This window comes from Lathyrus oleraceus, chromosome 7, assembly GCF_024323335.1.
Source record: "Lathyrus oleraceus cultivar Zhongwan6 chromosome 7, CAAS_Psat_ZW6_1.0, whole genome shotgun sequence".
NCBI classification, from domain to species: domain Eukaryota; kingdom Viridiplantae; phylum Streptophyta; class Magnoliopsida; order Fabales; family Fabaceae; genus Lathyrus; species Lathyrus oleraceus.
The window spans coordinates 15,136,954-15,154,126 of NC_066585.1; the positions used below are offsets into that span (position 1 = coordinate 15,136,954).

Sequence of the window (17,173 nt, forward strand, 5' to 3'; positions counted from 1 at the left end):
TGAAGAATAACAAATATGAAAGAAACACTTCATTAATCATTCTGAAATACAATATGTAAACTAAAGAAACTAAAAAAAATATAAGAAAAGATGGTTCAAAGAAGAATATGGTGAAGACAAGAAGATAAAAGGAGTCTACGGAGCAGAGGGTTCAACACCATAAGCAATCTTTCTGAACTTCTGCCTTTAGTCATCAGTGCTTTCAGCTACACCAAGCTTCAAGCCCTAATAGGTTACAAGAGCCTCATTTAAGCCAACTTCTTTCACCCTTTTCACTATTCCTTCTTGAGAGAAGAGTTCTGAGAGAACTCGTCCATAAGGAATGATGGAGAAGAAAGAGCTATTGCTTATGTACTGATCAACATTGTCATACACTAATCATAAACATTCATTAGGGATCAGAGAATTTTAATTAGAGCCAATGCTTTCTATTCATCAACTTCCAAGTAGTGACTCATAAGGCCAATGCATAATTAGAGCCAAACGTGAGTTTTCTTTTGCAATTCAAATCCTATTTGATTTGAATTATATTTAAAATTAGATTACAAAAAGGAGTAAACAAGAGTAAAGTTTTTAAACTTTGATTTAGCTTGAGTTGCTATAATACATGTTTATTATTCTTTTGGTATCACACTACACTTTACCTAAAGAGAAATCACAAGCTACCAATTTAGAAAATTTTGATTCAATTGCATCAAGTCTTAAGCTAAAAAGAACCATTTGAATTACAATGGTAAACTCAATTTTGACTTCAATGGTGCAAAATAACTTCTCATGATTAACTTGGGTGTGACCTCTTCATCACCATTGCACCTTACTCTACAATCCCAATTCTCATGACTTGCAGCATGGAGGGAAGTGGATTAGCATCACAATTCACGACTTGAATAAATTTGGTAAATTTGGTGTCAAGATACACAAATAGAACGATTAACTGGAGGACCACATCAACATCCAAATGTAAAGGTAAAAGGTCAAGTTTCAAGTATCAAACCTCAAAAGAAGTCAAATGAACATCAAGGTTTCTCGAGGAACAAGATGTAAAGTCATGTTATCAAAAATAATTCAAGTCTATAATCTTAGTGCCAAAATGAACATCCAATGGGGGTTTGGGACTATTGGGGTTAGTGATTTTGTTGTGTGTGATTGTGATGTGTGTTTGGATTAGATTATTCACTTGTTTCATATGTTTTTCTATTTTTAATATCCGCTGCTTGAGATTTATAGGTTGAAGGTTAGGGTTTGTGTTGGAGGGGTTTTGCTCTTAGTTTGATTTGTGTTTTGAGAAGTAGGGTTCGAACCGTGTTTTTGACAGGAGTTAGAAACATTTACCTCTTCAATATCTAAATTTTGTCATTAGACATGGATTGACTTCTTCTTCCTCAGTTTCTAAATTTGAATTATCTAAATCGCCCCACCAGGCCATCGTAGAATTCTTCTTGAATGGATGTTTTTTGCTTGGTATTTTGAGTTGAGGTCATTTAATTTTGAAATGTCCTATTTTATTGCATCCACAACAAGTGATTTTGCTTTTGTCTGCTTCAATTCTATGAGGATCTCTCCTGTTTTGAAATGATTTTCTATCCTGATTTCTTATGAACACCATCTACTGGATCCTTTAAGAGATTAATGCTAGATAATCCCCATCCTCAGAGAAAGGTTTTGTTAGCTCCTCTTTTTTCCATTCATTATTTATGAGGAGCTGATTTCATTTTGAGTATATGTGTTTTGAATTTCTTTGAGAGAAATCATTTTCCCTTTCTTATGTGGTTTGTCCTCCATGATTAGTCCCCCGTGAGCGCGAAGTGATCCAGAGAGTTCTTCCACCTGAAATTCTTTCAGGTTATTTGCTTGTGTGATGGAGGTTATGATTGGCCTCCAAATTTTAGGAAGGCTTCTAAGAAATTTCCTTACTCTTTCATGAGTTGTGTAGGTATTACCAATGGATCTAAGCTCGTTTAAAATGATAGTTAATCTTGAAAACATTTCATCTATTGTTTCATCTTCCTTTATTTCAAAATTTTAGAATTTTCTTACTCCCATGCAAATTCCTTCTTATTTGACATGGCTTGTCCCTTCATGATGAATCTTGATCGTGTCCTAGATTTCTTTTGCAGTGTTGCATTCCTTTTATTCTATCATATTCTTCTCTACTTAATACGCATGATAAAATGAATTGAGCTTTAGAGTTTAGAAGTACCTTATCAGTTTTATTGTGGTTTAGGGACTTCTGGAGATGTTTCTGTTGGAGTGGTCATTGGCACGAAGTTTCCAGTGTCGACAACTGACCACATATTGATATATTGAGATAGCATGAACAATATCATATTCCCTTTCTAGTAATATTAGTATGAGCCATTGAAGAAACAGGGTCTATGTGACGATCCTCCTTCAGCTAAAAGCTTGGTTTAGTCAGACATTTATTTTAGGATCTTTTTGCTCTAACATGATTAAGTGTTTTAAAGTTCACAGCCCGATGCTCTGTTACCAATTGAAGTAACTAGAAATGTCACTAGAAAAGATGGGGTTTGAATGGTGACCCTTTTAAAATTGTTTTATCTTAGTATTTCCTTAGTTGTATCAAGCAACTAAAGTTTGTGATTTGTTAGGTATGATGAGGATGTGTGAGGTAGATAAATAAATTAGTTTAACAAATTTAAGAATATAACATGCAATAATTCATCCCGGTTCACCAAAACGTGGTTAGTCTAGTCCTCATAGTACGTACTATTCTTCATAATAACCCAAATATGCTATGTTTTCTTTTTGTATTATTTTAGCCTCATATAGGCTTACACTTTTGAATGTTTTTCAACTTTCAAATATCTTTTACAATTATTTGCAAGCCTTTTATATTGCTTGAGGATATGCAAGTATGATCTTTGATATTTTGGATACAAAGATGAATCACTATATGGAAGTGAGATATTTAATCATAATTCCTTCAAGTTATTTGATGATCTTACGAGAGAGAGAGAGAGAGAGAGAGAGAGAGAGAGAGAGAGAGAGAGAGAGAGAGGATTTTGATTCTTTCTATTTTTTATCTTCTTTCTATATGATTTTTCAAAGGATAATTTGAGAAGAAGTAATGATATATTTTTATAGAAATAGCGAAGATGACCATTGGTGTCTCCAATATTTTTGCATATGATTTTTGATTCATAATACAAAAGTGACATAAGTGAGTTTTGGATCCTCATAGGATGTTTTGTTGTCTTGGAACTTGTTCTTATAAAAAGTTGATCTCATCTTTTTATTAGTGACAAGTATTGTCATGTAGGCGGTATTGAAAAGGTGCACATGTCTTAAACATTTGATTCAAACTTTGCCTTAGATCTGTGAGTCCTTACAAGTGCTTATGTTTGTTGAGATGGAACAATGCCATGAAGAAATGGGCCATGTGTCTTTGTTGAGTCTTGATATCATGTTTCAACTTAAAAAAGCATACTTGCACATGCTATTAGATAATATTTATAAGTTTGTTATCTTCAAAATTATTTAGAGTATGTTTCAACATCTCTCTATATTTAATATCTGGAGGGCGTACCTTTTGGTGGTAGAGCTAGTCTTCCCTTCCCCAACAAACCCTCATACATTGTATTAAGCATATGGCATACAACCTTGACGCCTTCCTCTTTGGATGGCTTTTTTCCTTTTCTAGATCCAGAGTTTCCTGCGTCGTACTGCCCTTGAGAATTGGACTTGCCTGACCCCTGAGAGTGGTCTCCCTTGACATACTTATTGAGACGTCCCTTCTGGATCAGGCGTTCAATTTGTTTCTTAAGTTGATAACAGGCTTGTGTGTGGTGTCCTTTAACCTCATGGAACTTACACCATCTATCGGGCTAAGGTCCCATAATTTCTGCCTTTGAGACTGGAGGCAGAAATATATTATCAGGTTGAAAAACTCGTGCTAGATCTATTCACGGAGAGTGTTAAGGGACGTGAACCCCGTCACCGTCTTTCCTACTCACTTGAAGGAGGTTATGTTCTTGATGAGCGAGGTGTAATTGCTCTTCCTTGGGCCATGTGAATCTTTAGTGCTAGGCACAAGCTATTTTATGACCCGCGCCTTTTTCTCGTCGTTTCTCTCCCTACCCTTTATGTAGCATTCCACCCTTGTGACCTCTTCTTTTAATGGGGATGTTGGTTTCTATGCGAGAGATTCGTTGAAGTGTCCTTCTTTGAGGCCATTCTGAACTCCTCCATGAACATTTCCTGATTTGGTGGGATGACCCTTATGGTAGCCTCATTTAAACTGGTGAGGTATTCCCTCAACGACTCTGAGGGCCCCTGCCATATGTTGAACATGTTTATGGTGGACATCTTCTTGTGATTACTAGTAGGGAACTGATGTACGTGTTTCTTCACCAGCTTCTAATAGATAGCAATGGAAGCTTAAGGCAAACCTATATACCAATGCAAGGTTGCGTCCCTAAAAGTTCCAGACAACAATTTTCACTTCAGGGAGTCTGGTGCTCTGATGATGTACATTTGTGTATTGATGGAGGCGACATACTCATAAGGATCGCTACACCCATCAAACTTTGCCAAAAAGGGAGGTTTGAACCCTTTAGGGACATGTGCCTCCCATATTTCATCTTAAAATGGATAGGGATCTAGTGCCTCCATTTCCATTGGAGGATTAGTCTCATGTTGGCGTTGCTAGATGTTGTGGACATTGTTTTCCAGAGTTTGATTACGACGACGTAATGTGTCCATGGCGACACACATTTCATCCAGAGCATTAGCGTCACAACTACTTTTGATGTCTTTTGGCGTGGGATATGGCGCTCTTCTGACGACCATGATTGAGAACAGTTAGGTTTGGGATTGGATGTTATAATGAGTGTCGGAGTGATGATAATAATGAAAGGTGCGACCCAAGTTAGTTTTATCGGAGCACCACAGTGGACACCACTGTACTTGTCAAAAAGTACAAGAGTGTGTGGTACCCCTAAGCTAGTAGAGATGACCGGAGATCTTAGTGGTTTATAACTATTAGGGCTTGTCCGCGACGATGATATGCCGAGTTTGATGGTGTTTATGATGGTGAGGGGGGCAACTCACGTGAGGCGAGAGACTTAGTGTTTATGCATTATGTGAGTTAAGTTATGATCTGACCTCTATCCCGCTATGGAAGAGGTGTTTATAGAGATACTTGGACCTAGGATTCAAGGAGCCCTCAAGAAATGGTAACATCTCCCTCTTAATTTAAGGAAACTATTAACCGCATATTTCCTCAAGAGTCGTGGCATGTGTCCCCATATTCAGTTAAGAACTGGATAACAATATTATCCACATCTTTTCTCGGGACGAGCCATGTGTCATATAAAAGTCACGCCTTAAAGCGACCCTTCATGGGCGGACGCCCCATCAAAGGGCATGAGTCGCCTTATTCGAGGACCTTCACAAATATATCACTAACAATAACAAATTTTAATAAATAATTCTTTGATAATAAAAATATCAATTTATTATTTAATATGTATTTAACTAATTTATTAATAATATAAATATAATTATAATTAAATAAATAATAAAAATATATCTAATAATTAAAAAAAAGGAGGAAGGTCCACCAATCCTATTAACAGGTGCACTCATTTTTTTTATAGGGGCAACGAAAATGTCGGCTCAATGTACTTAGTTTTTTTTCTATTTAAAATGGGTGTAATTTAAAAACTTGAGGAGAATAGTATATTTTATAAATATAGGAGAAAATGTGGTATAAGAACAAAATTTTACTAAATGCCTCCAAAAAATATCCACCGATTTTTTTAAAGGCGGAAAGGAAAACAATTTTTAACAAAAGGAGAATGGTTTGATAGTTATCATAATTTGATATGACTATACATACATTATTAAATGATATGCTACTATATATGATTTGATATTTGATATTTGTCAATGTGTTTGTATCACACGCGCTTAAATCAATTGGAACTCATAAAACCACGATACCTTCTAAATTTTAACTAAATATTAAAAAAGTATGTGCACTTCCCGCGAAGTCTCACAAAAATATCTTCGTCTTTTTTATAATAAAAAAAATCAAAACCAAAATATCTTCTTCTTTTTATAAAAAAAAAATTAAAATTAAAATTAAAATATCTTACTCACTCTTATGACGTGGTGAGAAAGAATTTACTATAGATATTTTCCAACAAAATATCTCTCTACTTACCATGTCTTATAATGTTGACTCTTTCTTCTTTCAGTCCACCCTTCATCTTTCAATTAATTACAAAAATGCCATCCCACTAATGACCGTGTAATTTACACACATACTCTTTCGCAAATTATTATTTTAATCAGGGTATTTCCGTCATAAAATTTCAAACATTCTTCCTTATTACATACTCCTAGTTTTGAGTTTTTGTCAGAAAAAAAACAGAACAAGTTTGTTTTTTCAGACATTAATAGAGAGAGATATTGAAGAGAGAGAGATATTGAAGAGATGGCTATGGCAAGAGATAAAGAAGATGAAGAAGAGGTACAGAATCAAAATCAAAAGGGTGGGAAGAGGTTGAAATGCATGAACATGATGAAGAATGAACAAGAAAACCGAGTTGTTGATGAAGAAGATGAAAGTGAACTTCCATTGAAACCAGAGTTTTTCTTGTACCCAACAACTCCAACTTCCTTTGTTGTTTCAGATGCACTTGAATCTGATTTTCCAATCATTTATGTCAACAAAGTGTTTGAAATTTCAACTGGGTATCGTGCTCATGAAGCCCTTGGTCGTAACTGGTAAGATTTTGGGGTTTAGCTTTTTTTGTGGATTTATGATTTGAATTTATGTAAAGCTTGTTAATTTTCATCGTTTCATTTTGACCCACTTTGTTTAAACGGTGAAAATGATTCTATTCTTTCAGATCTAGACTTAATTGAGACTTGTCTAGTTTCATTTTGGAAACCACATTTTCATGGAATCCATTATTTCTAAATTTGAGATTTGTGCTCGTGAACTGCTTGTGAAAAAGATCTTGTTTTGAAGATATTTGATATTTTCATTCCTTTATTACTAGATATTTCTTTTAGAATATTTTGACTTGGTTCACTTTTGAAAAAATATTCCTCTAATTGCTTTGAAATTTCTTGTTTTTACAGCCGGTTCTTACAGTATAGAGATCCTCGAGCTCAGAGGCGGCATCCTTTGGTGGATCCGGTTGTGGTGTCGGAGATTAGAAGATGTCTTGAGGAAGGTATTGAGTTCCAAGGTGAACTTTTGAATTTCAGGAAGGATGGTACTCCATTAGTGAACAGACTCAGGCTTACACCGATTCATGATGACGATGGAATTGTCACACATGTGATAGGTATTCAAATCTATTCGGAGGCGAACCTTGATCTTAACCATATTTCGTATCCGGTTTATAGAGAGACTTGTATTCAAGATTTTGATAAAAATAGTAAATATTCTCCCAAGAGTGGAAGATTATTGTACAGTCCGCAGCAGCAGCAGCGCCGAGAGATGTGTGGTATTCTTCAGCTTTCTGATGAAGTATTGGCGCATAATATTTTATCGCGGTTGACACCGAGGGATGTTGCATCGATCGGTTCTGTTTGCAGGAGGATACGCTTATTAACGAAGAACGAGCATGTTAGGAAGATGGTTTGTCAAAATGCTTGGGGAAAAGAAGTGACGGGTACATTGGAACTGATGACCAAGAAGTTAGGATGGGGTCGATTATCTCGAGAGCTTACTACTCTCGAGGCAGTTTGTTGGAAGAAAGTGACAGTTGGAGGCGGAGTCGAGCCTTCCCGTTGCAATTTCAGCACTTGTGCTGCAGGAAATAGGCTTGTATTGTTTGGAGGTGAAGGAGTTGATATGCAGCCTATGGATGATACTTTTGTTCTAAACCTCGACGCTAAAAATCCAGAATGGGAAAGGGTTATCGTGAAAGCATCCCCGCCCGGACGGTGGGGTCACACACTATCTTGCTTAAATAGTTCTTGGCTAGTGGTTTTCGGTGGATGCGGTAGGCAAGGTTTGCTCAATGATGTGTTTGTGCTTGACTTGGATGCTCAACAACCAACATGGAAGGAAGTCTTCGGCGGAGCACCACCTCTTCCGAGATCATGGCACAGTTCTTGCACAATTGAAGGCTCCAAATTGGTGGTCTCGGGCGGTTGCACGGATGCCGGAGTGCTTAGCGACACGTATTTACTTGATCTAACAATAGACAATCCTACATGGAGAGAAATTCCAACTCCATGGACTCCGCCTTCTAGGTTAGGACACTCGCTATCGGTCTATGGTAGGACAAAGATTCTCATGTTTGGTGGACTTGCCAAGAGTGGACACTTAAGGTTAAGATCAGGTGATGCTTATACAATTGATTTAGAAGCTGAACAACCACAATGGAGGCAACTAGAATGTAGTGCATTCACTGGTTTAGCGAATCAAAACGCTGTTGTACCTCCTCCTAGACTAGATCATGTTGCTGTAAGCATGCCTTGTGGGAGGGTCATTATATTTGGAGGTTCCATTGCAGGTCTTCACTCGCCGTCTCAGCTATTTCTATTGGACCCTTCAGAAGAGAAACCGTCATGGAGGATCCTCAATGTTCCGGGGCAACCACCTAAGTTTGCTTGGGGTCATAGCACTTGTGTGGTTGGAGGGACTAGGGTTTTGGTGTTGGGTGGACATACCGGTGAGGAATGGGTACTCAACGAGTTGCACGAGTTATGCCTGGCAAGTCGACAGGACTCTGACATGTAATGAGTGATCACTTGTAAAAAAACAACCAAACTAGATCCTCTACGGTCAATCTATTCGAATCTTGACCGTTGGATTGAGCTGCAACTCGGATCTAACGATCGAGATTTGGTTGATCCGGCTACAGTGGATCTAGTTTGAAGCCAAACCCTATCAGTTCTCTCAAGACAAGTTTTTGGTCACAAAAAAAGGTTTTTCTTCTGCCTTTAGCAGTTTGGTTTTGTTTATAAAACTATTGTATCATTGTTATATGATGATATTTGTATTATGAGTATATTTACCAAGGTTTTAATTTGATTTATGGCTCTATGAAACCTTGTATGTGAGTTTTTGGATGTTGTATTGTAACATCCTTTTAGAAAATATTATATGATAGTAATTCTTTTATTATTATTTTTTTTATACATATAAGCAATCTAACTTAAACACACTCTTAAATGCATTAACCACAACAAAACAAATTAGTTGGATGAGAAACTTATGACATATAGAGACAATAGTTTCAAGAAAACACAACTTGTTTCATTATAAGTGTGGTTTAAGTTAATACACGCCTTTAAGATGATTACCTGTGTTGACTTTTAGATTTGTTAAATGATGTATTATTAATACTCCTCCATTTACTTCTTTTTTTATATATAGTCTTGTCATATATGGTCCTCTATAAAATTTGGTAATTACGTTATTGGTGTAAAATAAATCACGTTTTTTTCGTTAACAAAATTCAAGCTCAAGAGGAAGCTCCGCAAGATCCTATGTAATATTAATAGTTGTAAAAAGTATTATAGAGTTCAATACTTCCAAGGCTAACAATGTCTTGATGGAAGTATGTTTGAGCACAGGATAGGCAATTTCATCATAATCGATCTTCTACTGTGAGTACCCATTTGTTATAACACGAGTCTTGAACTTTTTCTCTTTTTTTGATATTGATGGTTTTCACTTGAACATCCACTTACAGTCGATGATTCTTTTCTTTTTAGAAAGTTGAACAAGCTCTTATGTTTAATTTTTCTTCAAAGACTCCATCTCATCCACCATTGCATCCATCCACTTATCTTTCTTCTGGCTACCTGTAACCTCTCTAAAAGTAGAAGGGTTTCCATAACTAGTAAGTGCACAAGCGTTCAAGTCTTCATACCCATATTTTTCTAGTGGCTTGGTTGAACGGTGTTTTCTGTCATGTACAAGAATATAATATTGTACTCCACCTGAAACTTTAAGTTTGTGGTCAATTTCAGTATCAGAGCATGATTCCTTATGTTATTTAGGTATTACCTGCATATTGTTCACCGGTGGCGGATCATAATCCACCTTAATCACATGTTCGCATGAAGTTTCTCCTTTAGATGTTAATACATTTGTTGCAACTGTCTGCTTCAATATTAACTGCTCATCAAAAATAACATCTATGTTGATTACCATCTTCCTTTTAATCGGTTTTCATAACTTGAACTCTTTCACATCTTTTGTGTAATCAACGAAGACACACTTCTTTGACTTTGGATCAAATTTGGATCGATCTTTACTAGATATATGCACATAAGTTGGACACTTAAAAATCTTTAAATCGTCAAGATCAATAAGCTTACATGTTCATATCTCCTCTGTAGCCTTCCCGTTCAATGAAGTTTATGGTGACCTGTTAATAAGATAACACGCCATGTTAATTGCCTATGCCCAAAAACCTTTTGATAGTCTAACATTTAACAAGGGACATCTCGACTTTTAAGTTAGAGACATATTCATTCTCTCTGCCATACCATTTTGTTATGATGCCTTGGAAACCGAGAAATGCCTTTGAATACCATGTTCATCACAAAATCTCTTGAATTTTAAATCAATGAACTATGTCCCATTATCTAACTACAAATACTTGATTTTTCTAAAATTTAATTTTTTTTGTTTCTTTGATTCTCTACCTCTGCTTTCAACAACTTGAATTTGGTAAAGACTTCAGATTTTTGCTTCAAGAAATACACCCAAACCTTGCGAGAAAAATCATCTATGAAAGTCATAAATTACCTGGAACCACCCATGGAAGCCTCTTTGGTAGGTCCTCACATGTCATAATGTGTATAGTCTAAAATTTCCTATGTTTTATGCTTTCTAGCCTTGAACCGAACACAATATTGTGTCCAAAATATACAATACTGTGAGGGAAACTTCTGTTAGATGTGTTTTGTATGATGTCAAAACTATGATACTTTAGCGTTAATGTATATTGAATGGTATCCTCCAATTCTTTATGTGCATCATAGCATTAGGAAGCATATAAGCATTTGGAAACAATTTGGAAAAGGTCTCATGCATCAAACATGCATAAAAAATCAGGTTTTTTTTAATGAAAAATGCCAGTACATGTCGACTCATACATTTACAGGTCGACACATACGTCTACAGGTCGATCTATAAATGACTTTTCTTGACTATAGGTCTAAACATGCATTTCATAGGTCGACAGTCATGATGCAGTATTAAAGCATGTAGCCTATGTTTCATGTGTCGACTCTTCAGGTCGACATATAAGGTGCGTATGACAGTCATAGGTCGAAACATGACCTTAGCCAAGTCGACCTATGCATCAAATAGGCCGACACATAACTTTCATAGGTCGACCTATGCGATAAATGTTTTCAAAAATTCATATTTTTTCCAAGTTCTTTGCATTCCTTTTTGCCTTCAATCACTCATGCATATAAATACTACATACATGCATCTTTCTCTAGTAAGGTTTTTAGAGTGAGTAAAACCTACATGAATCTAGGATTTTAAGGCATTCTCATCATCTCCAACTCCATCTATGCATACACACAATCAAATTACACATAATCATTTTTTTGATTAGGTGCCATCTAGATTATGATTGATAACATCCAATTAGGTTTGTTCTACCAAGAATATTGGGTTGAGAACTTTGAGGGATTCAAATTAGAAAATTGAGTTGGGGTTTTTCTTTAAGATCTCTTAGGGTTTGAAGTTTTGGATAAAATTGTGTAATTCGGATCCGATCGAGTGAAAGACTTGGGACAAGGGGTACCTTGCAAGGAGTAGTGTGAGGCGGTGGATCGTGTTGGAAAATCTTGGGTTTCAACAAGTGTGCGCTTGAGATTAATTTAATAAGGTGAAAGCCTTGGGACAAGGAGTGCCTTGCAAGGAAGTAGCAAGAATAGGTGAATTTAAGCGAAATTGTTGGTTACTTGATCAATATTTGATCAAGGGTTTTGGAGGTGGTAGAGTCAACATCAAACTTAGGGTTTGTAGAGTTCGATTTCTTCATCTCTTGTGTACACACATTTTGCAAAGTAAGATTTATTATAATACTTCAATTCGAATTCGAATTGAGGGCAGACGTACCCATAGCGAGGTCGATTGGGGAACTGCCTAAAAAATCCTTGTGTACTCTCTCTCTCTCTCTCTATCTCTCTCTCTCTCTCTCTCTCTCTCTCTCTCTCTCTTTTATTTTATGATTTGTAAATTGTCGATTGCATTGATCATTTGATCAATATTGTTTGAATCATAATTTTGATTGCGTTTTAAAATTTATGTTTTTGTGTATATCACAAACCATTTGGATGTCATTGGATTTCTAAGAACAACAAACAATACATAAAGTTCCAAACATTGTTGATCGTACACTAAGTGTTCGTTAAATTGCTTGACTTAATTTTGTGTGTGTTTTGTTCATTAGAAATAGACTTTTCCTATTGTATTGTATTTAACTAGTTGTGTTTAATTGTTGTTGATTGATTTGTGGATTATTATCATTTCATTGAAACATCTACGCATATCCGAGCTTTTCGATAGTAGGTTCGGTTAAACGATTTTTGATCCGGGAAAAATTTGAAACTTGTTTCCGCGATATAAACTTTTTCAAATCCAAATTTGGTTCAAATTTTAACTCGTGATCTATTCACCCCCTCTAGATCTTGGCCTTTCATCTAACAAGTGGTATCACGATCTCCGGTTTATTCCATGCTTGTGATTTTCTTATTAGATAAAGGCTACCGAACCTAAAGAGGCGTATAATAGAGCACCTATTTTTATCGGTGAGAGTTATGGCTATTGGAAAGCTTGTATGCATATCCATGTCAACTCCGTTGATAAAGGTGTATGGGATGCCATCATCAATGGTCCTAACGAAATTACAATGACCAATGGTGAACATGTCACCGTACCAAAATCGGAAAGTCAATGGGATGATAATGAGAGGAAGTTGTGGTTACATGATTGGAAGGCACACCATATTCTCATATCCGCATTAGGTGTTGATGAGTATTATCGTGTTTCTCATTGTGAAACCGCCAAAGCTATGTGTGACGCATTAGAAGTTTCCCATGAGGGAGCTAATGAGGTTAAATAATCTAGAGTCAATACATTGAATCAAGAGTTTGAACTCTTTCGTATGAAGCATGGTGAAACCATTTCCGACATGCAAAAGAGATTCACACATCTTATTAACCGGTTGAATGCTCTAGGTAAGTCTATCTCCAATGATATTGCTACTAATAAGGTTTTGAGGTGTCCTAATAGGGAATGGCAACCCAAGGTCACCACAATCAAAGAGGCGAATAATCTTAAAGTACTTGATCTCACTACTTTGTTTGGAAAATTGGAAGAACATGAGAAAGAACTCACTTGCTTGGAAAAACATGAAAAAGAGTATGAAAAGAAAACGAATAAGGAGAAAGGTAAGGACAAGGAGGAAATAAGTAAGTTTATTGCTCTAAAGACTTCAAGCTCAAAGTCCTCAAAGAATGAGCAAAGTGGTTGTGAAGAAAGGGATGACAAGAATTCCGATGATGATGATGATTTTGGGTTATTTGTTATGAAATAACAAAGGTATATAAGGAATAATATAGTCAAGCACTTCGAAAGGAACTTAGCCAAATTTATAAAGGAATCCAAGTCCTCAAAAGATGATGAGAATAGGAAAGTTAAATTTAGAAGCTTTTGTTATAATTATGGTGAAGTTGGTCATTATAGATTGGAATGTCCCATGATTAATAAAGCAAGAAGAAAGGGCATCACAAGAAACTTAGCAAGTCCAAAAGAGCCTATGTTTCTTGTGAGAGTGCAAGTGATCCCTCAAGAAATGAAAGCTCTACTTCGAGCGTAGAATCGGCCCGGGTTTATCTTATGGAAAATGGAAGGAAGAAGAAAAATGTAAGTCCTTCTAAACTTGAGGATACTAGTGATTTATCTTATTCTCAATTACAAGATGCTTTTGATAATCTTCATAGAGAAGCATTGAATGCTTTTAAGAAGTTAGCTTCACATGAAAATATATTTTTATAATTAGAAGCTAAGGTCTTAGAATCGGAAAAGAAAATGGAATCAATTAAGCTATTTATGCTATATATTTAAAAGGACAATATTGAGGATGAAAAACCTTCTAGGTTTTGTTGTAAATCTTGTCATGATTGGCACGAATAAATAAATGTTCTTCGAGTCAAATTAGACAATGCCTTACAACCAAAGACTGCATTTTCTATTGATCCATCTAAGTTTGAAAGGTCTTTGAACCATTCACACAAAAAGCATAAAAATTTCAAAAAGGATTCAAATGGAAAAAACACATCTCATCATAACCTATCTTGTCATTATTGTTGTAAGAACGGTCATACTATTGAAAAGTGTAAATTTAGGAAAGTTTTCGTTCCTAAAGGAGCTTCTCAATAGTTGTCCAAATGCAACCTTGATTTCACTCACTTCCAAGGATCCAATGAAAATTGGGTACCAATTTCTCTTCTTTAATTCTACAGATTAAATGTCTTGACTCTACGAAAAAGATGTTGTATCTTGATAGTGTATGCTTAAGACATGTGACAGGTGACATATCTCTATTCATTGACTTTGTGCCAAAGAAAAAGGGGTTTGTCATTTATGGAGATAACAACAAGGAGGCTATGCTTGGAAAAAGTAGTGTAGGTAATCCTTCATTTACTACTATCTCCGATGTTATGTTAGTTGATGGTCTTAAACATAACCTTCTTAGCATTAGTCAACTTTGTGACAACGGATTTAAAATTACTTTTACAAACACTTGTTGCTTATTTGAACATAATGAGAATAAGGATTATATGTTTAAAGACTTGAGGATTAATAACACTTATATGCTTAACTTAGATGATGTATCCCTGGTTGGAACTAAGTGTCTTGCTGCCATGAGTGAAAACTCTTGGTTATAGCATATACGCCTAGCTCATATCAACTTTGATTTACTAAACAAAGTAACCTCAAGAGATTTAGTAATCGGTCTACCAAAAATGAAGTTCACAAGAAACCACATATGTGAAGTATGTCAAATGGGAAAACAAACAAGAGTCTCTTTTAAATAGAAAAATGCAGTTTCAACCTCGAGACCTCTTGAGCTTCTTCATATGGACCTCTTTGGTCCCTCAAGGACCAAAAGCATAGGTGGTAACTATTATGGCTTTGTGATTATTGATGATTACTCTAGATTTTGTTGGGTTATATTTTTGTATATTAAAGATGAGACCTATCCGGCATTCAAACAATTTGCAAGATTGTTCCAAAATAAGATGAACTTGAAAATTGCTTCCATCCGTAGTGATCATGGTGGAGAATTTGAAAACCTTCTCTTTGTGAAGTACTGTGAAAAAAGAATTAAGCATAAATTCTTCGTTCCTAGAACTCCACAACAAAATGGGGTTGTGAAGTGCAAAAGCCATATTTTAGAGGAATTGGTGAGGACTATGCTTAATGAAGGTAATCTACCAAAGTATTTCTGAGTCGATGCCATTAGCACGGCGTGTTATGTCTTGAATAGGATTTTAATAAGTCCTATTTTAGACAAATCTCCCTATGAACTACTTAGGGGTGGAAAACCTAATGTTTCTCATCTTCACATTTTTGGATGTAAATGTTTTATTTTGAAAAATGGAAAGGATAATCGTGGCAAGTTCCATGCGAAATCCGATGAGGGTATCTTCCTCGGATACTCACAATCTAGTAAAGCGTATAGGGTTTATAACAAAAGGCTACTTATTGTTGAAGAGTCGGTTCATGTTACTTTTGATGAGTCTTTTTCGAAAAATGTTGAGAAAGGTGTTTATTTTCATGATGTAGGTGTATCTTCACAATATATTCTCAAGGAACCCGATGATCGAATTGAAGGAGAATGGCGATCCAAAACGCATCAGAATTTAAAATTTTCTCCTTAAGTGATACTTACGAATGGGCATGATCAGTGATAGAAATCATTACCTCTTGTGGCGATTGAAACCTTCGATGCATATCTAAGGAGTGATCATGAACGTTGAATGGTGACAACGCCTCTACTCAGTCCACACGAATGGATTCTTTCAATCTCAATACTAGTTGCTACGAATGAAGGCTTTGAGTGAGAGAGAGAGAGAGAGAGAGAGAGAGAGAGAGAAACGAAATTTTCATCTGATCCAATGCTTCTGCACAAGGGTTCTATTTATAGAACCACTTGTGTGGGTTGCAATCTAAAAAGCCCATTTAAGTGTATATGTCACATATCTTATGATATACCAAAATCACTTAAGCGTGTGGTACCTTACCATATTTCGTATTCTACTTAAGTGCATTGTACCTTACAATATTCTACAATTCACTTAAGTGTACCGTACCTTACGGTTTCCTTATTTACTCTGTCTCTCATCAATCTGTCCTTTTGTGTGTTACCTTGTAGGTTTTCGCGGCATTGGAAATTATATTAAATCACATATTTAATATAATAAACAGTGAGCGGTATCTAGAAACACATCACTGCTACCCAAGACACGAAAATTTCATGTGATCTGACAAATCCTTTTGTGATAATACTTATGTGTACAATTACCCGTTTGCCCTTATGTCTATATTTAATACAAGGCATAGACCGTGTCATCCTTATCCAGTTCAATATTGGGCCCATAGACATTTATCATGTTACGCAAGATGGGAAAATTCCATCTAGGTTACTCATGTCCCTCAGCATGCTTCGTGGAGTACCCATCAACTGTCTTTATGGTCATCCAGTTACGGACAATGTTTGATCAGCAATAAAGCACTCGACTCTACATCTAGGGTCCATAGTGGTTTCAGGTCGAAGGGTGGTATACACCACTATCACAATGAGAATAACTTATGACACTTTGCATAACTTTTATATAGTGTTCTCATAGCGGGTCAATCCAGTATAAATATTACTCCTAATATTCATACTTATGTTTAAGACTTCATAACTCCTTGTCCATGATCCATGAGATGTGATCATCAGTCTATATACATAATAGTCTTAATGCTTTAATGTTATCCCACTTCATAACAAAGCTTGACTACAAATAATTTAAGAATAGTGTCCTTATGTTTAATAGGATCTCATGATTAAGTCACACTTGATACATTAAACGGAGTAGCTATTGTAGGGACTTTATTAAACAAACATAATAAATAAAAAAGCCTTTTTATCATTAA

The 17,173-nt window shown here is 35.8% G+C and overlaps 1 protein-coding gene across 1 annotated transcript; it reads left to right on the forward strand.

The window, feature by feature from the left end:
* Positions 1-6,379: 6,379 nt before the first annotated feature.
* On the forward strand, positions 6,380-9,115 carry LOC127108472 (adagio protein 3). Its single transcript, XM_051045943.1, has 2 exons — positions 6,380-6,753; positions 7,114-9,115. Exons 1-2 carry the CDS (start codon positions 6,461-6,463, stop codon positions 8,726-8,728), a joined length of 1,908 nt encoding a protein of 635 aa, XP_050901900.1. The 5' UTR covers positions 6,380-6,460; the 3' UTR covers positions 8,729-9,115.
* The last annotated feature ends 8,058 nt before the right edge of the window (positions 9,116-17,173 follow it).